Raw genomic sequence first — 23,351 nt, 5'->3', positions numbered from 1 at the left:
CCCTGCTCTAAATTACATCAAAAGATACGTAGGTGTCAAGGGATTGTTACTTTTTTTTTTGTTTTTTTTTTTAAGTCAGACAGGCTATTAATACCTTTTGAAAATATGTATTGTTCATAATTGGATATAGAGAATTACGAGGCTATTCTTGGCCATACTGTATGTGCATGGAGAATGAACAGTATGTTGTAAGGGTTAACGCTTCTCAAGAGCTCACTTTTAGAGAAGTGCACCGTCAAGATTCCACGTTCCTATTTCGGTAGCTATTAAACGCATCGAGCTGAAATTCACCCAGTGCTGAAGTTCCTCCCCCCATCCCCCCCCCCCCCCCCCCCCCTCTCATTAATCTATCACAGAGACATTTTAGGATGCGCAAGAAACTCAAAAGTGTGTGCAAATCTCCCAACTTGCAAATTGGGCGACAGGGGAGAACCCTTGGCAATACATGAGAAGACTGTTGAGAGCTAAAGCGTTCCATTGATTTGACCCGTGTGGGCCACACAAGCGTGAGCCATTAGCCGCTCCTCAGATGCTGCTTCACATTTGCTTGCGTAAACGAGCTCCCAGGATGATCGCGTGGGAAATAGAAACCCGGTTTTTACAACATTTGCTTCGGCAGATAGCAGGGTCACAATAACCTGTTGTTTGCCTTTCCTATGCATTTGTGTTCGATGGTGCTTTTATAGCCTGGAGGTATTCTGTTAACTGTGCATGTATTCTGCATCATGGGAGACATACATGGAACAGCGGAGTTTCAAGGTTGCTTACGTGCACACGAGTCTGCGGCAAGATACGGCGTCAGATGTTTGTCTTTGCTTTATCCCTCAACAATTTCCATTTGGCATCCATCAGCATTCTGGCGAGGCGCTTTGGCGCTGAAAACAACTTTAGCAACTATTCCAGAGCAGTGGAAACAAAACAACAACAGAGAAAATAAGAGTCTGGTTTTTTTCAGTTCTCAGATGAGCCATCTGCATGGAGAAATGAAACGTTTACTTCAAGAAATGATTTTATTTCCTGTTTAGCATGTTCATTCATTGGCTGCGTTTAGTTTTTTTAAAACCAATCCATCGATCCATTTTTCGATAGCGTTTGCCCTCGTTTCGCTCGCAGGTGAGCTGGAGTTTATCCCATCTGCCATTTGGGCTTTTGAACCAATCCATTTCCTCCATTTCATACAGCGGTTCTCAAACCGGGCTCCCGAGACACCCAAGGCTCCACAAACGGTAGCATGGTGCTCCGCGACATAATGGGCAATGAATTATGTCCGTAGCGCCAATAAAACAAACATCCTGACCAAACCAATTCCTCCCCCCTACCTTAGCTTTGGGTCAGTTAAAGGCACTGATATGATTGTGATTTCACATAAATATGACATCCCTCACAGCATTTCTAGCTCTTTCTCACACTCTTTCTCAGTTAGAGTTGTACAGGTGAGAGAACGCGACCTTGGTAAAACATTTGCCGCTTGGAAGCAAAACTTTACAGTATGTTGATAAATGGGCATCATGTCTTTGGCAATGTTCAGCGTGATTGCTTTCCGCCGAGCTCCTTTCTTGTCATAAACCAAATTATGTGAAAGTGATTCCGCTCATGTCTTTTTCCAAGTCGCTCGTCGCTGTTTTGAAAAACAACATTGTTGCTAGAGTTGAAGGAAAAGTCAATAAATATAGCGACCTAAGTTGGCAACGAGACTGCTTTTGTAAAATACATAACGTAACTGCTCTCTTTTCACAGCCATCTTGTTAGTGGCAGCCATGCGTGCCAGCTAGCGTTGATGGATGAATATTTAATTTAATCACATTTAATTGAGTTGTTTGGTTTATTTTTTTTGTCCAAAGGGAACTGAACATTTCCAGATATCCTTGACTGATCTGAGGGCGGTTGCGGTCTATGAATCAGTCGCATCCGCAGAAGTGAAATAGTCAGTTCATGGTATGATGGATTGCGGCATCGGGCTGGCAGAACAGTTCTGTAGCGATCCAGATCCTGCTTAAAGAACAAGCTTATACATCAAGATACTGCAGACACCTGACTAACACTCAGCCCCCGCGTGCGGCAAATGTTGCCTTTTCTGCATCCACAAACTTGATGGATTAAGACAAAAAGGTTATTTATGAAGCCAGCGAAAAAGCTTCGCCGGCTTGCCCACACATCGTTTGCCGAAAGGAAAAAGGTTCGACAGCGAAGACCTCTGGTTCTAGCCAGTGAGTGGCTGGCATGAAACGAATCTAAATCAAACGCCAAGCGGGACTCATGTAAGGCAAGTTGATGTGAAACAATAGCTTTCTTTTTTTCGTGCACAGGCATGTGTGTGGGCAGGAGAGAAATTTCATCTTGAAAAGCTAAAGGGGATAGCATTCTTTCACTTTGACTTAAAAAAATAAAGAAATAAATAAAACAATACCCCAAATGTTTTTAACATCGCTATTCTGGTGCATATTTGTTTTTGCACATCAGTTGGCGTTGAGGCAACAAGCTAGTTCCACAAATGTTTTGGCAAGATGCAGAAATACTGATTTTGCGAGAGGTCTGTTCTTATTGCTCCTATAGTGTGGTGCACTCGAGATGGCCAACGCAGCACACCACACACGCAACGATATCGTCACCCACAATCGTGAGGTCTCCTCCCTGTTGACAACACACAAGGACTTGCGTTTCGGAAAATTTGAAAAAAAAAAAAAAAAAAAGTGTGCGGTCTTTTTACTTCTCTTATAGTGTGGTGCACTTGAGATTGACAACACAGCGTACCGCACACACATCAATACTTCCACCCACAATTGCGAGTCTACTACCCCAAACCACATGCCAATCGTAGTGCCGAGAGTGACCTGAACTACATTGCAGTTTCGAACACTTCATTTTGGTTGAGGTGAATGACTTGGGAGAACTGACTTGTTGAACAAACACTCAACACAAGCGGTTGCTCTTGTATTTTCGTGTTGTGAGCTTCCTGATTGGCTTCACATCACAATCGTGGAGTCCGAGGTTTGGCCGAACTCGGTGGTTGAACAGGCTTAACATTTGTGAGCGTTGTCCGAGGACAAATCACTCTTTTCACAAAAAAAAAAAAATATGCACACCACAGGATAATCACTCAGTACAGTCTTTCAGAGACTGCAGATAATTGGGCCTTTGCTGACTTTGCTCAGCAGGTTGAGGAAATGCCTAAATTTGGCCCAACTGTCAGGATGTGTAACCCGCTTCAGATCAATTCGTCAAGATGATTAGAGAGTCAAATTATTTGACATTTGCCAGGTTAATCCTGGACTTTTCAGTCTTTCAGGATTTTGATGTTCTAATCTTTTTGATCTTGGATCTTTTGTATTATATTTGGATGACATTAATCTGGAAATTGGGACACCCGAAACACCTTACCGTGATAGTTTCGCGCTCATTTCCCCCCCTGATATTACCCAAGCCTTTTCAGGTATACGCAGCCCAAAAAATGCATTGCTAATTAGCAGCGCGCATTTGAGCGGCATTACGTTTGAAGTGAGGAGGAAAATCTCCAATTTAGTTTTAAATCTCCTCGCTTTTGTTTCCACGCGCCACAGAAGGCAAAACTCTGATCCCTTAAGCTGCTTAATTCAGCTACTGTGACTTCATTACATCCCGTGCTGTTTGCAGACAACTGTATGCTCCTGAAAACAGCACAAGTTGCTCAGCCTGGTCAAAGATCAGGCTGTGCGCAGCCTTTGTTTCCCAGTCTAAGCCAGGTGTGTTGGAACGCTGTACCCCAGAGGCTGGCACTATATTAAAAGTTTGACCGAGTCCCGTAATAAACGAAAATAAAAAAAACTCTGGCTCCCACTGTGCAATTAAGTTCTGGCTGAAACTATTGATTTGATCTTTTTGTTTGGTCCATCCGCCCACCTGCCACATTGCACACCAGGGAATCATCTGCGACCACAATCGCTGCCTCGCAGAGTGAACAAAGACAATGCAGCAACAAATTCTCTAAAGTTCACACATTAAATATGATCTGATATCAGATGCGTGTTTAAACTTGGATGTCACTGCGTCGGACGGTCCCTATACGACAAGATGATGTGCCATCGATGGATTGCCGTGTTTTTTTATACAGGGATTAACCGTTTCATTCACAGCGTCAATTCAGGACGTCCCCCTTCAGGCTTTAAAAAAAAAAAAAGTAGGACTCGCACATGTGTTGCCTTTGTAATTGAATGAATGAGCATTGATTGTGTTTCCAGTCTGGGCTTCCCTTTTCATCTTCTGGAGTGCTCTCTGCAAAGGGAAGAAAATACTGCAGCCAGCATGTGCACTGTTCTTTCCAAAAATATATATTTCTGACTGCCCATGGGTTTTCATCGCAATTGTACTGATATCAGCTAGTGGAGATGCTGCACTATTTAATGGCGAGTGAGCCACTGATCACGCGTAAAATCTATATATTTACAAGCATTTTCATCATCATAACGAGACTAGTAATTGAAAACGTGGGTGATGTGCGAAGGGAAGTCTGGGGATAACCAAACTCATTCGAATCCTTCGTGTCTGCATCAATATTTCATGGCAATCAAGCCACCCAGTATTCCTGTTTGTGTTTGGCTGATGCATGAGACCCCAAGGAATTTGATCCTCATTATATTGTTCATGGGAAAAGACGTGACGATTACATTTTTAGAGATAACGGGAGGATGGAATCAGCAGGATGTAGTTTTTGAGCAGACCCGAAAGAAAAACTGTAATGATTCCTTCTCTTTACAAGTCTTAACTGTGCACCACCAAGGTATTAGTTTCTATTCTCAAAACTTGCCAGTGCCTGTGGGTGGGAGCCTTTTTACCCCAATACGATTTAAGGAATAACGGTAAAAAAAAAAAAAAGAGACTACTGCTCCAAAAGGTGCACACTCCAACCAAAAATGAGCGGTTTGCAAACGCAAGGACCCACTGAGAAGGCAGACTCCGAATCGCATTCTTTGTTTTGATATTATCGCTGTATTACAGGGGACACCGCCCCAGTCGTGCGCTTTGATTAACTCAGAATATGAACGCCGTTCTGCCGGGACCTGTGCCGGAACCCCGGCAAAGCCTTAACCAAAGGCCAAATTGACAGTACTCACCAATCACTCGGCTTCAATTTGTCGCCTTGGCGAAAGGTCACCTCTCCGACAAATATAGCGCGCTCGTCTCTCCCTGCGAGGCCTCCTACGCACGTGGCAGCATGAGACCCGAACGTGATATAAGGAGAGTCAAAGATGCATAATTGAACAGTTTGCACCCAGCTCGATAGCTGCGAATCGACTTCATTAATCAACTCTCGTGGATTTATGATGGCACAGGGAGGAGACGTTTACGTTGGCAAACATAATGGGACGCTGGCGAGCCCGCATCCAGGCATCCGTGGCAGCAGCTGCTCTGTAAAGCGTGTCGACTAATGTCTTTTCGATGTCTCTTCTATTATGCAGTCTTGATTCCAGTGAGGGCAAGTCGTTGCCAGAATACCAGACCTCTTGCGACGTCACGCCATTGGCGGGATTGAAAGGGAGATCCGCTGAAAAACGATGACCTCCACAAATAAGAACTACACTGGGCTCCAACTGATTTGGAAGAGTTGGCAACATGGTGGCCATCCACCAACCATAGCAGAACTCCATCCCTCTGGACCAGTCAAAGTAGCATGGCATTCATCTATTCTAAACTTGTAAACTACCCAATTCGCCTTAATTGGAAGGACTGCGTTCGCTGTCTGAGACAGAACGCTGATTTTCTTGAAATGTGTCAGCCTTGTTGGAAAATGGCAGCCTTACAGAACTCCATCCAATTGGACCTTTCAAAGTAGCAGGGCATTAATCAATAAATAAACAGCTTGAAGATGATTCTTTATGTAAACCTTCGCTAATATGACTTAAAAGGAAAGAAACGAAAACATGATTTAACAGTACGATGACTTTCTTGAAATATCGCAGCCTTGTTTTTGGCATCAGGAACACCATCCATCTGGACTATTTAAAGTAGCACAGCATTAATGGATTACTAAAACTGTTTTCAAATTGGTTTTTGAGGAAACTTTCCCTAATATGCCTTAATTGGAATGAACCTGATTTCTCTTATTTAACAGGAGGAGGATGTCCAGGATTTTTTTCTGCAGGGCATTGGACAATTCTGCAGTTTTGAATTGATCTTAAAAGTTGGGCTTTTTATGTATTGATTTTGAATGATCGCCAAGGTAGCCGGAGGTCTGCAGAAGCTTCCTCCCTCCCTGCCGTGCCACATAAGTCATTGTCCTCAGTCAAGGTTGAAAGTATGACAGAAAGAAGAAAAAAAAATAAAAATACAAAAGGCCTTGGTGTATTTTTAGTCAAGTCAGCCACATGCGGTTCCTTCTTCTTTACATGAAAGCTGTCCCCTCTGGGAACTGTCTTTCACTCTCCTGTTGGGATTTATAATTTGGATTAGGAGACTGGAGATGTTGAAAAGGAGAGAGAGTCGTCGATGAAAGAGCATGGGTGTTTAAAGACAGGTAATCCATTTCAAGGTGTCCCCGTCGGGGGCCGAGGCTGCGTTGTGCTTCCTGTTTGTTTTTGTGGAAGATCTTGCCTCCCACAGGGGTCGTACAATGACTTTGCGGAGATTGGGACACTGACACGGAGCGCTTTTGATACACGCAACGATGGATGGTGTAAATTCTGCGGTGGGGACCGTTGGCGTTTCCGCGTAATGGTTCCCCATCTCAGAATGGCCTCGGTGTCCCGGCGGAGTAGGCTATCGATCATCTCGGCCGCTCTCACTGACAGCTGTTCTTTTTGCCTCCCTTTAAGGAGAGTAGAACCATTCGGCACACACATGACGGCCTCGGTATTGTCATGCCGTGAGTGCGCCGCTTTTAGAATGACTACATTATTTCTTCAGTCTGTGCTTTAGGATTGATTTCTTTCTGCGGACATTTTAATCATACTCCCATTGTTCAAGATTTGGAATCCATTTTTCCCATCTGCATAGCCCCGTTGTTCATCAATAAACTCGAATCTCAGAGCCAGCGCATCCTAACCACAAGAGACAAGGAAGGATTCATTTGCAAATTATATAAACGATGATAAAAAATATCCGCTTGAAAGTCACTTTCTTGCTTGAATTTATCCAATTTCATTTTCCATGTTAAACCAATTGTTCATTCATTTTCAAGGTATGTGCATTAATAAGTGTCCCCTTTTGTGTAAAACCAGTTTCTTTGGGGGTTTGCATTATCTGTTTCCTATACCCACATCGGCCCTTTGACAGTCCAATTACAGGTAATCTATAAACATCAAAAACCCGCCAATGTGGCAAGTCCATTCATCGAGTGTGTGTTTGTCATTTTCGTGTGCCACGGCGGCAAATGAGGCAAGTAGGGAATGACTGGAGAGCTGTCACTCGATTTGAATTTGTAAATTTGTCTCGCCGACACCCTCCATTTCTGCTTCACCTGTTCCCCAGGAGCACGATCGCTGCCTTCTACAAGCTACAAGCTTGATTGGGCGCCATCGAAAGGTCCACCAATACTAGCATAGACAATGCTTGAATCTCTTGTTTTGTGTCATTTTTACAGTAAAGTTAAACTAGGAGTGACAAATGAAAAGCTTGAAGCAAGCACGCATTGCATCTTTATTTGGAGATCTCTGTGAGCAAGCGTAAAAATGGTGAAGGAATACTTTAAAAAAAGTTGAAATGTGTTTGAAGCATGTGGGAAGGCTAACCCAATTAGAGAATGCTTTTTAAATGGTTTCTGTATTACTGATTTTTACTTTTTTACTTGACCTTTTTTTTTTTTTTTTTTTTTTTTTTTTTTTAAACAAATATCGGTATTTCTACTTAAGTACTCAGTCTGAGTACTTTTACCCTCTCAGCAAACATCACTGGGCAAACCATTTTTCCGTCCCGCGCATCCTTTCGGTCTCGATGCCCGCGATGTTGAGGATGCTTGTCCAGGCCCTGAAGGGCTTTAAGGGCAGCTCGCTGGCGAGCCGCTGTTGAGTTGGCACTAAAAATGGCACACACTTTGATAGATTGGCGGCGAGGGGGAGGACGGGGCTGGGAAGGGAGAGCTAACTTTAGCCCTTAATGGTTTGAATTATGCTTGCGCTAGAGTTTTGCTGTGAAGCCAAATGATATCCCATTCAGAGCCGCCTTGTCTGTGATGAATTTCCTGACCTTGATCGATAATTGCCTCATTTTTCTAAATGAGTCTGGAGTGCTTGATTGTATTTGAATATGGAAAACATAATGCGTCTTATTTCATAGATTATGAGAGACCTTAACTCGAGTGAGCGCTCAGGCCTACGATCTTTGACGTATGAATATCCAAAATATTGGCTGTTAAGATATGTAGATCGGATGTAGTGGACGGAAAAGGATATGTATTGAATTATTGGTGTGCGAGCCGGTTGTGGAGCGATCGCTTCCGTGTCGTATTCCGATGTAAAACTCAAAGCGAGTAGGGTATTGAAAAAAGTGAAATGGGTCCATTGTATTTGCAAAGCCCGACTGCCGTGTCTTTCAATTTAGAACACATTACATTTTTATTTCATGCTTTCACTCTTTCCGTTCCAGTGAGCTACGTTGTCCTCTCATATATTTGCGTTTTTGTCCCGGGCATATTCTTATTCAAAATAAGCAATTTTATTTTGACAGCTATTTGTATGTAAAGCGTGAAAAGGGGGGTCGCCTTGTCATTGCGCCTGTATTTTTATTTGCTGAAGCAGCCCACCCGTACAACAGCACAAGACCACATCCCGGTGTGTTAGCCATTCTTCTTCACAGTAAGGATATCCTTATTGTGAGGACGCTGAGCATTTTAAGGTGGCAGTGGTTCTCTGGGAAATTGGTTTCGCTTCTTTTTCTCTTATTACCATCATCCTTTCACATCATTTTCGTCCTACGTAGATGGGTTATGCTACTTTACCCATCTGATACAACAACTGCAATTTCTTCTTCTTCTATAAGTTGTGTGTCGACTTTCACCGAGGTCTCGGTCACCTTTCCAGAAAGGTCCTTGAAGGTACCTTGTCGAGAGGGTGTTAAGACATCTTTGACCGGTTGTTGATCGCAAAGCAAGCAGAGCTGCTTTGAGTATTGATTAGCGTCAGCTTCCGATAAGTGGCGCATCATACTTGATTGCGCCGTAAACGGTCATCTTGGGAAGAGTCGCAGTCTTGGTGAATGGCCACTCGTCCGAATGACCTGCCAGCTATTTTACTGTTGATTTTGTGCCCTTGGTCTTCCACCTGCAGTTCATCGCTATCACACGTTAAGAGTCTTGAACAAATCCCCGCACGAGGCCTTAATCCCCTCCCTGTCATTCACGGCACTCCGAGTCAAGAAGACATCCTTACAACAGCCTTCCATGCGGACGCAGCTTAATAATATCTATCCATTACATTTTTATAGGGCTTTCCCGGGCCCCCGATTCGCTCATTTCCTTGTTTATTTTTGTGGCAGTAAAGGGAGGTGCTCGTACAGAACCACGCTGATGGAAAGTTATTTTTGTCCTCTTCTGCATTCGCTGTGCAGATTTAATTATGCATGGGCTTCTTCTCTTCTGTCACTGTTTTTTTGTTTTTTGCGGGGGAGGGTGCAGAAAGCACATGGGCAGTTTTGGAGTTGATGCAGCAGGATTTGAGGCACTTAGGAATGGTCACGCTTGAGCTTGTTGCTTTGGAATGTGTTTTGGTCCCTCCTCGGAGAGGTTTGATTGCCTCTGTTATTCATTAAGGACAATAGGCAGAGCGCAAATATATATTGGGATGAAGAGCAGGCAATGTTACCGCATTGTTGGAAAAAAAAATATGCTGAAAGTATTGCTGACGCATTATTTATTTATTTTTTTAATGCTGCAAATTGTTTCCTGGTATACGGGAACGGGTATTCAGAGGCGAAGCAAGCTGTAAAACAGTAGATTTACTTTGAGAAGAGGCAAAAGTGTAGGTGTTGCAACACCACGGGTGCGGATGATCTCTTTTATTCACAAACCAGTTTGGTATAATTGGCATCAAGTACGTTGTAGAAAGCCATCATATGCTCTTGAAGAAATTCAATTTCTTTGGGCTTAGTCGGGTCTAATCACTGATTGGAATTATTAACCCTATCATTCAGTTTATTAACTCCGTGCTGATAGCCACTAAAACAGATAACCCAACTTGTGCGGTAGAAAGAAGTAATTTCCTTTATAATTAAAAGCAATTAGCAAATCAATTACAGCACGATCAAAGCTGATGGAAAATAAAATCAAATGGCATTAAGCGACACGCACTGTATGTGCACAGAAACGCCATTATGGTCCCATCAAGCCACAAACGGGATCATTGAACCTGAGGTGAAAGGGGGGAAAAAATCTATTTGTAATCATACCTTGTCATACGCCCAACGTCCATCCAAGCAAAGTTCCATTTTTTTCATTGTTTCCCCACCACGGAGTGCATGATGGAGCCTTAAATAAGACTTGTAAATATTTGTCCCTTTCAGGCCTTTAATGTCACATGCAGACATGAGATATATGGCACCCCCTTAGACAAGAGGCTGAAATCCATCACAAATGGACCCAATCACTGGGGGGGCAGTTTATCAGTGACCTTTACTTCAAATGCATTTTTTGAAGTCACTCAGCCTCTCACTCTGCACAATGCAGTCCTGGGCTTTCATAGGCCCTTTCATGGCCGGACTTAACGAGTGGAATTCGGTCGCGGCGTGAAAAACACTGCCAGAAAGTCGGAAGTAGCGTCGGTCACAAATAGAAGAAAGCCTCGGCGTCTTAGGAAATCCGTAGCATGGGGACGACCGAGACGTGAAGAACTAAGACCTGGGTGTTAGCAGACGCTTTTGGAGTCTTCCCTCACCACCAGATGGCCTCATGCCAAGCGACAAGCTGCTTAAAGTTGCGCGGGTGTGCGAATAATGGCTGTTTGCTTTTCCAGCAGCTTTCTGCTGACAGGCCAAAAAGGCTCTCGAGTCACAAGTTAACAAGTCAAAGAGAAAGCGACACCGTCCACTCGTGCAGCCGTTCCACTCGACTCTCCGCCGGGGCACTCATCATCTGCGAGGCTCGTAAAACACGCCCCCGGGCATCTCTTTTGATGACGCCGTAAATCTGCCGTCAAGGCAAAGGGCGTCATCGCTGTCATCATCGGGTGACCCGCCCTCTGCCGCAAACGCAATCCCCTCCTCTTGAAGTCCTTCCTGGCTTAGCGTCTCCTTGTCGGCTTCCTCTCATTAAGGCCTAACAAGTTCACGTCTTGATGATCGTACCTTCCCCAATCACACAGCTAACCTTTAAGTTTCTTTTCATTTATTTCACCCTTGGTCGAGGCTGTGGATCATCCTTAATTGACTACAATTTCATGCATGTGGCATTTGAGTGGGGCCTTGGATCACCTCCACTTTCCTTTTCCCCACTCTCTCACTTGTGAGATTCCAGGCCTGCGATGGCAAAGGGGGCAATTATGACCTGTAATTTGAGCCCACTCATGCGTCGCCTCCACACGGGGCCTCAGCGATGTCCTTCAACTCCACTGGCTCGCTTGTTGTTTCATTCTCCCCAAGACGCTGTTCTAATTACGCAGCTTTCGCTTTAAGGGGCTTGCCTTTAGTGTCGGTAATTGGTATTACGTCGTGAATTGGATTGTGCTGAAGCCACTTGATCCAAACTCAAGTCGGAGCATTGAATTGGAGTTTTATGAAGGTTGAAGTGCAGTGAATTAAGCTGGAATGTAGAAAAGAACAAATGAGAGAGAGAAATATAAAAAGGATGACTGGTCCGCATATACCAACTTTGTATCGCATAAATGAGCAAATGAGCCGTTGACCATTGCGTCCCTTACATGTCCGGTAAATAGTTTGAATCCCCGTGGACTATGATGTTTCCAGATGACCTCAACTCCCTGCAGTCAACGCAGGGAACAGGTGGAGGAGCATTTTCAAAGGTGGAGGCATGCTTTTGAACTGAGCGAATGAAGATTAGTAGGAATGAAAGGGATGGAGGGGGAAGAATGAGACGAGATGGCGAGGGTCGACGACTCGAAATACCAAACGGGTCGGAACGAAAGTGTCAGCAGTGATCGAAGAGTCTCAGATAGAAATGAGGTCATCAGAGGGACAGCCAAGGTTAGATGTTTTGGCAACAACGTTAGAGAGAGCAGACTTCAATGGTTTGGACGCATCCAGAGGAGGAATAGTGAGTATATTGGTAGTGGGATGATGAGGATGGCGCTGCCAGGCAGGAGAGCTCGAGGAAGACCAAAGAGAAGGTTTATAGATGTCGTGAGGGCAGTTGGTGATCGAGAGGAGGATGCAGAAGATGGGCTTTGAGAATGCATTGCGAGGCATTTACCATGCACTTTTATAGCGGCACACTCTGTAAACGCTGGCGTACGTACACAGGAGGAGTGTTTTACGAGGATTTGTGGATAGAAAAGAGGTCACTTCTGGTGTTTTTTCTTTGCGCCTCGCAATGCACGCCAAAGCCTTGAGCTCTTTGACGTGCAAGCAAAACTAACACTGAGGAATCGGCGAAGGTTGGACTGGAAATCTAAGTGCACCTAAAAAGTCAGTATTTGTGGAGCCTGACCTTCGTTTGAGCTGCGATGGATATTTTTTAAACAAGACACGTTTGGAGGAAAAAGGGATCCGTTACTCAGGACTAAATTGTCTTTTCATTATTCTTTAGACAGGATGTGCAGGTGTGAGTGTTCCACTATGCATGCATATAGAGTAGGTGCATCAGTGTTTCTGGCTTGCATTGTCCAGGGATGTGTGGGAGGGATTCGCCATTGTGCCTCCGTATCTCTGTTGCCGGCTCGGCCGTCCCTTCACTGCTGATCTGAAAGATTTAGAATTGCTCCCAGAGTGCTTGTCTAATCTCTCTCTCTCTCTCTCTCTCTCTCTCTGTCTCTCTCGCTCTCTCTCTCTCTCTTTCCCTTAGTGGAAATAAGTCAAAAACAAACTGTTTTCCTCTGATGTCCTCAAGTGCGTAAACTTTTATGATGTACCGGTCTGTTTAGATTTGAAATTGAAATTATGTAGACCAAACGGCACTTATTTTAACAAGAAGCTCTTCCAATGGGGTTGCTAATTGAGGACAAGGCGTAGCGTCACATCACCACAAATCTGCCGCGACGTCTTTATAAAAAATACATTTCGCGACAGTTTGCTGATGGCACTTTCCTCGTTTGCCTCCCCAAACCGAGGTCCAATTAGCGCTGGGAAAAACAGCGTCGTCCCCCCACCATCACCACCACCCCTACTGGACCACCAACTGCGCCGCCAAGATATCAGGACATGACTTAATGCATGCAATCAGCAATAATTAGGGGGACTGATGGGGCTCTCACTTTGAGGCGTCATTTGGGGGGAGAGGCTGCCGCCGCATCGCCATTGAACTCAGCCTTTTTTCAACATTCGCTGCCATCAGGATCATTGTCAAAAGATGCTGCGAGTGGAAGTGGGCAAAATGATGACTTGCTGTCAGAACTCATTTGTGGTAAAAGCCATTAGCGTGTTAAATTCTGCCTGTGCAATTAATGCAGTGAAAGACCAAATGTTTCCATCCAGATTTAGCCCCTCGTGTTCGTGTTCATTCATGGCCAGGCGGAGTTTAAAAGTCATGTGACACATTGTCCAAGGTGATGGGGAGAAATGTTGAGCGCTTCATGTTGACCACTACGTTACAGCTCACGATATTTTTTTCCAATCCGTATCGCTCGCGATAGTATGCAAATCTGCATGCTGTCGCTCGCCTGCAATTGGCTGCCACCTCCAACCGCTCCTCCGTCATTGGTGGCTTGTTCTCCAATTCCACACGCCGATCGGTACGAAGCAGGACAGCCTGGTGGATGATGACTGGATGCAGCGCAGAGAGCAAAAGTGTAAAAGTTGAAGGGTGGATTCACCTCATTTAAAATAAAAGTAAAATAATATGGACTCTGAAATGTACTTGTGTATAGAATACATTTTTTGTTCATATTTGTGTGTGTGTAGAACAGATTCATTGGATTTACCTTATTTCCTATGGGAAATATTGCTTTATATTTTGTACGATTCGGTTTGAGTCAGACTTTTTGGAATGGATTTACCCCAACTGAGATTCCACTGTACCGGCCTGGTAACAAAGTATTTGTTTCTTAGTTACGGCCAGGAGCCCATTCCACAAAGCGGCTGCACCCGTTCTGTGCCACGGGTTTTTAGAAAGGACCCTTTTGCCTTTCATTACAACTGGCTGTTATATGATGCGAGCAGTCAATCTATTGTTTGAATGTACCAAGATCACTTTGTTCGCAACTGTTGCTGGGTTCAACACTCGACTTGTCTTTGATGGTACTTGTATGATTATTGTATTGCTCTTGTTTCGAGTCTAGTTGCCATCCCAGTTGTGTGCCCGTGTTTATCCCACTTGAAGTGAGTTTGTTTGGTGTTGTGTTCTCCGTTTCTTTGTCCTTCGATTTGAGGCTGTTCAGGTATACCATGTACTGTATTGTTTTCCTTTGTTTGTTTTTGATATTGTGTGGAGTGTATTGCCTTGGACTCAAAGGCAGACTTATTTTGTCATAGAGCTTGGGTTGGAGCTCATTGCATTTGGGTCGTATTTCTTTAGTGTTTGCAGCTTTTGTTTCCCGACCTTTATTCAGCCAAGGCGCGTAAATTAGACAAATCACCACACCAAACGAAAACGTGAGAAAAAATATATTCAGGGAACCCGCGCCATTTCGCAGTTCAGCGTTTGCAAATCTACTTTTACTTTGAAGCCATCTGGCAAATTTGTTGTTGTTGTTGTTTAGTTGAAGACAAAGCTATTAGGTTGTTGGATGAATGACAACAGTGATGCACAGGTCAATTGTACCTTGTGCCATATAGTGGAAGAGCATTTCATTGTTCTGCCTGTCACTATACGTCACTGGCATCGATAGATGAACAAAGACACAATGTTTGCAGTAAATAAGTCATAATTTTCAGACTAATCAAGGGAAATTGGATAATTTCCCACGGCACAGTGATTTGAAATCACTGCTCAACTGTTAATTTAATATTTGCCCCTTTCTCCTTTGCAACTTGCCAAAAGGTCAGTCAGTTCATGAAGAATGCAACAAATTAAAATTGTTGACATGCACTATGTCCCTAATGATTAAAATTGGAATGTTTTTCAAGCCGGCTGAATTATTTAAAAAATTGCTTCCAATTAAAAAGCGTTGAATACATCTATCTTTTGTGACATGGTGTTCGCACAGCTGCCTCACAGTTCAGGGTTTCGAATCTCAGCTCTGGCCTTCCTTGATGGAGCTCGCACGTTCTCCCTGTGCTTGCGTGGCTTTTCTGCGGGTTACTTCAGCTTCCTCGCACAGTCCCATAACATGCGCGTTAGGTTCACTAGACTCTAAATTGTCCATGTGTATTAACGTGAGTGTGAACGCGTGTATGTAATTGACAGGCGAGCTTCAACCAAAGTCATCTTGGAAAGGGTCCAGCTCACCATAGAAAATGGATTTCATCTTTCTTCCAAGCGTATACATACAGTATCTGGACTATTGGTCTCTAATGTGTACATGGTTAGAAGAAGGATACCTGCGTACATTTTGGAAAGTTTAGTTAAAGTCCAAATAACTGACCCCTTGCATGTTGGATTAGGAGAATCCATTTGTTAGCATCCAGCTTGTCTCTCCCTGCCGTCTGTTTGCAAAAGTAAAAGACCAAATCTACATATTATTGAACACTGAAGGCATCAAATAAGGGGATGAAGGGGATTAATCACAAAAACTTCAAGATGATTAATTTGGTGGTCCAATGCTGTTGATTGGTCTATTAAAAAAAATTGGACTGGTATTTAAGGGAATGCTCAGCCTCTCAAGCAATCAAAGCATGCTCTCCCATTTATGTGCTAAACCTTTTGAGGGATAATCAAAGAGCAGCCGCTGCCAGGGAGCGCGACACGTGCCAAGAGCTCATTCCGATGGATTCAACACACGCCCGATGCATTCATAGATTTCTGCATGGATCGGGGGCCCGATCAGTGAGCCGTTTTGTCTTTTAGAACAGCAATTTGCTCGCAGATCACGATCACACTGATGACATCACTTGCCAAGTTCGGCAGCTGTCACAGTCCCAATGCAGCAACGAGGCGATAGAGGTCATTTTTGGTTCTAAAATGAAATCCGAAGCGCGGGTCGCTGGTGGAGACAATTTCCGAGGTCTTATTTTGCAGCGTTTGTCAAATTAAAGGACGGCGGGAGCTCGTAGACGGCCATTTCATCCACTTGAATGATGTCAAATAGCTAAGATAAATACCCCCCTTTTGAGGTTGCGTACATAGTTTCCAATCCACAACACTCCCGAGCCGTTGAACGTTTCTGGGATAATACCAATGTGATCGAGCTGAAGAGTGATAGAATGACTTCAATTCAGTATTGGGTTAAGATCAAGTGCACTTGCAAGAAAATAGCACTGTTGTCTGCCAGTCCCAATTTGCATATTTTGGTCGTGCTGGTCCTTCTGGATCGCTTGAAGCTGCTCAGGTTCTTATTTTGTCGGAGAGGGGCGATATAGACCCGTTTTAGTCACTCCCCAAAAAATCAGGAAAACTGAAATGGTGAAAACCAGTTGAACGCGATCGCTCCACAACTGAGTACTCCGTAGATCTCAGCTTTGGCACGTTTTCAGCATTTATCTTCGAGCATGTGCATTGTATTAAGAAACAAATCTGTGAATTCACTTAACACTGTGTCTGTTAGCATCGTACCTCCTGCAAGGCCCATCTACCCAAATCCGCATGCCAAGTGTGGTTGTGAGCTTTTAGTTGAATGAGCCCGCTGTTCTCACGTAAATCAATAACAGCTGCCAATGCCGATCAATCTGTAAGGGACTCTCTGAGAGATTAGCGGTGTTGCACGGGGGAAGCTTACTGTCTTAGCATTTGCGTCAAAGTGAACCTTGACAGAACAGCTCGTGGTATCCGTCCCGCTTCCTGGAACGAGGGAGGGAAGGGCTGGGCTGGGATTGTTAGCCTTTGTGGTCTCCAGGAAGCAAGCTGTGAGGTGGCTACATCAGGAAGACTCGAGAGATGTCTCCCTCTTTTTGCCAATCCACTTGCTTTGCTTGATTCACGCTGAGGGGTTTCAGAAAGCGTGCCGCGGTGTGTGACCAACAGAGCACAGCCAAGACAAAAAGTACACATAGCAAATCAAAGTATATCTTATTACACCCTGAATCATCTGTAAAATCATTCATAAAGAGGAAACTGTCTCTGCAAAATCAGTTGGGTGCAGCTGTGCTATTCCACTCAAAAGACAATATCGCCTCAAATGCGATTTAAACTGAAATGGGGACAACTTTAATGAAAATCTATAGCACCTCCTGTAATTGGTGGTCGGTTTGACAAAGTATCATGACGAGGGAATTAATGACGGCGTGCTCATGCGTGTCCAAGGAATAATACTTTAGGTTCACTGACTGATGGGAACCATTACACTTTAAATTAAGTTGAATGTTCCCCTTGGAAGGAGGTGATTTTTGACCGTCAGGGTATGTGCCTCACTGGCTCTAGATCGAGAAATTTTACATAGGGTCCTGAGTTCACAAGGGTTACTCGCATTTGACGTTTGGATGTTACTCAGCCTCTGGCTCGCGATATGGTTTCGGCGCTACGTCAACCTCAAGTGAATATCATTGCAGAACCAACGAAAACCAGCACGGTGTGAAAAATAACTCCGAGCAGCCTTCTACATGACCAATGCCATTGGCTTTTCTATAGCAGAATAATTCAGGCTGTTCAAACTATTACACTTGTCTGCATGCTTCATTACCTGAAAAGAAAACAAACTATTGCACTTGCCGTTGCACCTTCATAAAAAAAAAAAGACACACTATTGATGTTGGGGTTTCCGAAAGAGATGGCAAACCATTGATGGTGCGCTTTCCTGAAAGGATGAAAAACTGTTGTCGTTGTGCTTTCCTAATGAGAAGAAACTATTGACTGCACTTTCCTAGCGAGAAGACCATCTATTGACGTTTCACTTTCCTAAAAAGAAGAGCTCTGTGCCAAGATATGTGAAGTTTTGTGAAATTCAATTCATTATGTACTTGTCATGTTTGTCATCATGTTTTTACTCTGAGAGGCACTTGAACGTCTAAGCATGAATTATGTTTTAAATGTTGTACATGTTTTTGAATGCAGTTTTGATTGAATTTTTTTAACAATGCATTTTCTCTATTGTGCTTGACATATATTAAAAGTGGGTGGCAACTGTTGAATGTGTAACTGTGCGGAGGTATTCAACCCGCGAGACTGGTGTTTATTAGAAATACAATATATAATAACTCAACCGTGTCAGTCCAGGGAGTTAAGCGAGACTAAGACAGTAAACCGAAATGTGTTGTTCGATGTGCTTCAAAGCCTCAGTCCAGTGTCCGTGCCTGCTTATTTCAAACACTAGCTCATGAGAAAGACTTCACAAAATGATGAATCCTAATTAGAAAGTTTGCCCTTTGCAAAAAATAAACAACAATAATAATGGAACTCTATAACCAGGACCGGTTGCGATTTAATAGCTGAAAGTTGAATGATGACATTATCAGATACGACCAATCAGATCTTATCAAATGTGAAGGTTGCTTCAACAGTTGGAACAAGGTGCAAATATTTTCAGAAGAATGAAATGTTCTTTCTCGGGCTATTTGGGCTCTTATGACTTTCCTCAGAAATCTATTTTCAGTTTTATGATGACGATTAAGCGAAATGGCTCTTTTTCGTTACGCCCCTCTATCTTCCCTCAAATGTGTCCACTTTTTAATGCTTTTTAATGTCCTCCAATTCCAGAATGACCCATGCACACCTTCTGTAACATTTTTGTTTGGTGCTGTGCCGCAAGATTTTTCTCAAATAAAATATGCGCCTTGCCTTAATTAAAGGTTGGCAAACACGGAAAGTATCTTTTGAATTGTCTCGAGTAGTTTGAGGAAAGCCATGTGAGAAAAAGGAGACATCATTCTATTTTGGAAGAGCGTTTTTCACTTGGTAAATGGAGTCTGTTTACCAAGCGTTTTAAGAAATGCAAACGCGTGCCGCGTCCCATCACACCCACTGAAATTCCACAAGCTTTTCCAGTAATTATCCCATATTATTCCCCTGTTATTGTCCCCGCGACGGTCTGTCAGAATGTAAATGGAATTCCCCGGCGCCGTGATTGCCTCGTGTTGGCGCCTTTGCGTTATCTGGTGATTGCTTTGCTAACATTTTTGGGTTTCAAACAAATTAGAATATTCGAGCCCCGCTAAGGAGATAGCGCTCTTCATCCAGTGTTCTCGTTCCACGCGGCGCGTTGAAACGACGCTGATTAAAACGCCTTGAAACTGAAACGAGCGAGTTGGAGTCGTGTCACGTAAGGGGCGGGCGGGGGAGTTTGTCTGCATGTAATTCAGACAACTTTAATCTGTAATGAAAAAACTTTCAATGTTTCTCCCCCGAGTTGGCATGAAACGGATGCAAATACTGTGAACCCTCACTATCCGTATGGGTTAGGGACCAAGCCCAGTCAATCGCAACAATTCAGGAATAATGGAGAATATTAATCATCGAAATAATTATCAATTTATTCGGTGATAATACTCATTCTTTAAATACATACGTGAATCGCAAACGACTATTTGGGCACTTTTTGTACTTTGAGTAGCAAGTGGTTACCAGTTGATCAGCGCTGCCCTTCTGAAAATCCAGTTTGTGGGAACAAAATCCTGCCATGATGGGCATTGTGTGTCTTACTGGCTGCAATCAAATATTATTGGAACCCCACTGCATCTTTGAGCGAGACATGCAACCTTTAATCCGTCTCAGCAGGAGTCAGAATCCTTGAAACTCTTGAAAACTTTCTTTGTCATTGTCACTTTGTGCCGCAGTGACATTGGCGTCCTCGACGTCGCTTTGATCAGAGAACTTCCGTCGACTCTCAGCTGGAACGCGGCGCCGGTTGTCACCTTCGCCGGCGTGCGTCGCATTCCCTCTAATCAACCACACCTGGCGATACACCTGGCAGTCTTGTCATGAGTGGAATTTTGTGATTGCGCCAAGCTGCCAGCTTCCCCTTGTCTGAGGCTTTCACAAAAGGCAGGATTTCTTCCGCCTTGCAGAGATGTGACTTGGACCGAGCGCGTCATGTACCACTTAAGGGAGACATATTATGCTTTTATTCACAATTGAAAACATTTCCCAGGTGTGTTTATAACAAGCTTGTGACATACTGTAATTTAGTCCAAATACCCCAAGGATCGGCAATGACCGCGTTCTTCACAAGACGGCAAAATTTGAAGTTGCATTTTGTCCTGGCGCACTTCGACGTGATTTTTTTTTTCCTGACAATTTAAGTCAGTTGCCAGGTTTCTTAACGACAAATGTGTGACATAATTTAGTCAGAGTACCCCTAAGGTCAAGAATGACTGGCGCACTGAAGGGTCTTTATAACATTTTAAATATTTTAGTCAAAACACCACACTTGCACACCCTCATTGTCTAATTAGCCTGTTATGAGGGGGCAAACTGTGTCTCCTGCCCCCTGTGAGTTTATTTGGTACGAGGGCAGTTATGTTATATGAGTCCAAATTGTGGCATCGCAAATTGTAAAATTCCGAACGTCTCGCTCACAAGACACATTTTCAAACTAGGCAGCTAATAAAAGATTTACGTGGTTGTTCTATTTGACACTTGACGGGTGGCCACACACTCTCGGGACCCAATTATATTTGTATACAAGCAATTAATTTGGCTTGTGGCCATTATTGGCAGCCTCTTGCTCTTGTTTCGTCCTTCACTTCTCAATTGTGCTGCTGAGAAACTGTTGCACCGAGGGGATAAGTAGAGAGGTTTTCACTTTACCATCACAATTTTCCAAAATTGTCTGCCTCCTTATGATGATTTACTGTTATGATGTAAACTCCCATACAGAGCAGGTCTCTCGTTATAAAATGTGATTTTGCTTTGTCTCAGAGGACCAGAAATTTCATATGTTTGTGCTGTCGAGCACCAGGCTTTCCATTCGCATAGAAGCACATCAGTCTCTGAGGGGCAAAAGTTAAACAAGTTTGGACTTCCAGGACCTGATACCTGGACCAGTTCCTGCACTGACGTGTGGAAGAAGGAAGGATAGAAGTTGTCCGCTAAGGAGGCCTCTGGGAGGCGGAGGTAGAGAATAATAATTGTGACATGCTGCTGAGTCGAAAGAGGGCTTCCCGCTGAGAGAGCGGCAAATGAAAGAGCTACTCCCACTTCTTCACACCTCTTGACATCCAGGAGGAGAGCGAGTCGGGCTGAAGAGGGACGCAGAAAGAAAAGGGAAGCCAGGGGTCGCGTAGGAGGAGATTCGTGCACCCCACGCCCTCATCAACACTTATCCTGTTCGGCTGGGGTACAACGGCTATGCTGATACAATGAATAATTCCCAATGTCCTCTGGCCCTGTTGGTGACCTGGCAAAGAGAGTCTAATTAATGCATGAGCCCAGTCTGCTCCCACATGAGAGAGCAGTCACAGATTGGGGCGATTAGATAATATTGTACAGCGCAGACCCAAATATCCCAGCGTGCTGCAAGCAAAAAACCCATTGTTAGGCATCCGTAATTGCTTGCGTTCGCAGGCCACGCCGTTTTCAAGTGGTCAATGTCATCCAGATAGCCAGCAATGTCAAGGTTTGTATTTGAACCCGTTTCCAATTTCTCGAGACGCTGATGCGTGACAGCACTGACAAAAAAAAACTCCTGGCCGGGGATTCGCAAATTCTCAGAACATTGCTAACAGTGTTCCGGAATTTTTTCATAGGCCCCCACAAAGTGAGACCCCCACCAATAAAGTGAGGGGCTTCTAAAACTTTCTTTGGCCGACCCCTTACTGGGGGAGTAAAACAAAAATGAGAAACCCATATATACACCGTAGGAAAGTGTGTGTGTGTGTGTGTGTATATATATATATATACATATATATATATATATATATATATATATATATATATATATATATATATATATATATATAGTACCATCATAATGACAAAATACAGGAACATAGCGTTCATCAAAAACGAAGCAGAGGTTTTATTTCTAAAAGGTATATTTAATATTATTGTAAGCCACTAACATTTTGCACCCAAGTGTAGGGACAGGAAGTACTTGACGTCATTCAATTGTATTGCCCGTGAAAGTTAAATATTGTCCCTAAATGTTTTTAAAACAAACGGTTAACAGTTATTAAATGCAAATGTGTCGTACCGAAAAGTTAAATACAACTGAACTGTACTGTACACATATCACTACCATAGGAATTCCAAAGCTGCCTATTTTCGAGGAAAAAGTGTAATGTTGCTATAACAAATGAAAACTTTTAGAGGGAAAAAAAACAAGTTTTTATTAGGATAGTCATGTTTTTTCAAGGAAAATAGTTTGGATTTTTACAAGAACAAACATTTGTTGTTAGGATAAAAAGTTGTAATTGAATAGTTCTAGAGATATTACATTATTGTAATAAAGTTTAGTTTATTCCAAGTCAATTTCCAAAACTCTTATTTTGGAAAAGACATCTTTATTGCCCAAAAAATGAGCACATTCTCCCCAAAATATGCCTTTTGTTCTCCAAAAATGCTACTTCTGTAGTAATGACTTTTGTTCTTTAAACAAAGGATTCGAGAGCCAGCTTTGAATTAGCAAGATCTGCCGGTGATTAGCTTCATCCGCAGCTGTGAGATGCTGCAGACGGGCGATACAAGCAATACGACTACCTCATCGTTTGATGCGAAGTGTTCAAAATCTGAGAAATGTACACCCGCTAATGCGCAGAGGTTGCGTTGGCTGCTTTGCAAATGTGAAAATGATTATCATTTGTTAATTCATTGTTATTTAATGGCTTCAACCATACAAATTGGGTAAAATGGGTTTCATTCTAGACTTAATATTTGAAAATATTTGTTTTCATCTTCCAGAGAGCCAAAGGGAAAAACAAAACTGTACATTTCAGTGCAGACTGAGGATTTAGTTTGCTGTTCTAATCTGTTTACATCAGGATCATAAGGATAGGTTGAGCTCTATTAGCTGAGTTTTAGTAAAATCGTTTTATAAAGAGCTTAATTTCAAGACCGGCAGGTGTACCGCATTAATGCTCTGCCACTTGCAAGTTGTCCAGATGCTGGAAAGCTGTCAAAAGTGGCCCGGTGCCGGGTTCGGGGTTAATTAAAGTTGCAAGCCCCTGCGGCGGGTACGGTTGGCGAAGGCCAGAACCGAAGAGGACGCGCGCCCGAGGTCAGCGGGACCTTGTTAGGTGGAGTTGTCAGCCTGACACGACAGCGACAGGAAATGGCTCGCGAGGTTCAGCGAAGGGTCAGAGCGAGGGCGGCCGCA

At 43.5% G+C, this 23,351-nt stretch overlaps 1 protein-coding gene across 5 annotated transcripts in view; it reads left to right on the top strand.

The window, feature by feature from the left end:
* The window catches only part of LOC133472897 (sex-determining region Y protein-like), a 376,487-nt gene that overhangs the window by 268,587 nt on the left and 84,549 nt on the right, over positions 1-23,351 (top strand). The window contains exon 7 of one of the 5 annotated variants that reach the window (XM_061764411.1): positions 5,433-5,636. The exons of the other annotated variants lie outside the window; for them this stretch is intronic. Coding sequence (XP_061620395.1) covers positions 5,433-5,532 — 100 coding nt within the window. The 3' untranslated portion in view covers positions 5,533-5,636. Of the gene's footprint in view, positions 1-5,432; positions 5,637-23,351 lie in introns of those variants that run through there. 5 annotated transcript variants of the gene reach the window in all.

This window comes from Phyllopteryx taeniolatus, chromosome 23 (assembly GCF_024500385.1).
Source record: "Phyllopteryx taeniolatus isolate TA_2022b chromosome 23, UOR_Ptae_1.2, whole genome shotgun sequence".
NCBI lineage: Eukaryota > Metazoa > Chordata > Actinopteri > Syngnathiformes > Syngnathidae > Phyllopteryx > Phyllopteryx taeniolatus.
The sequence above is the reverse complement of the archived record's forward strand: the minus strand, read 5'-3'. Positions and strand labels throughout refer to the sequence as shown.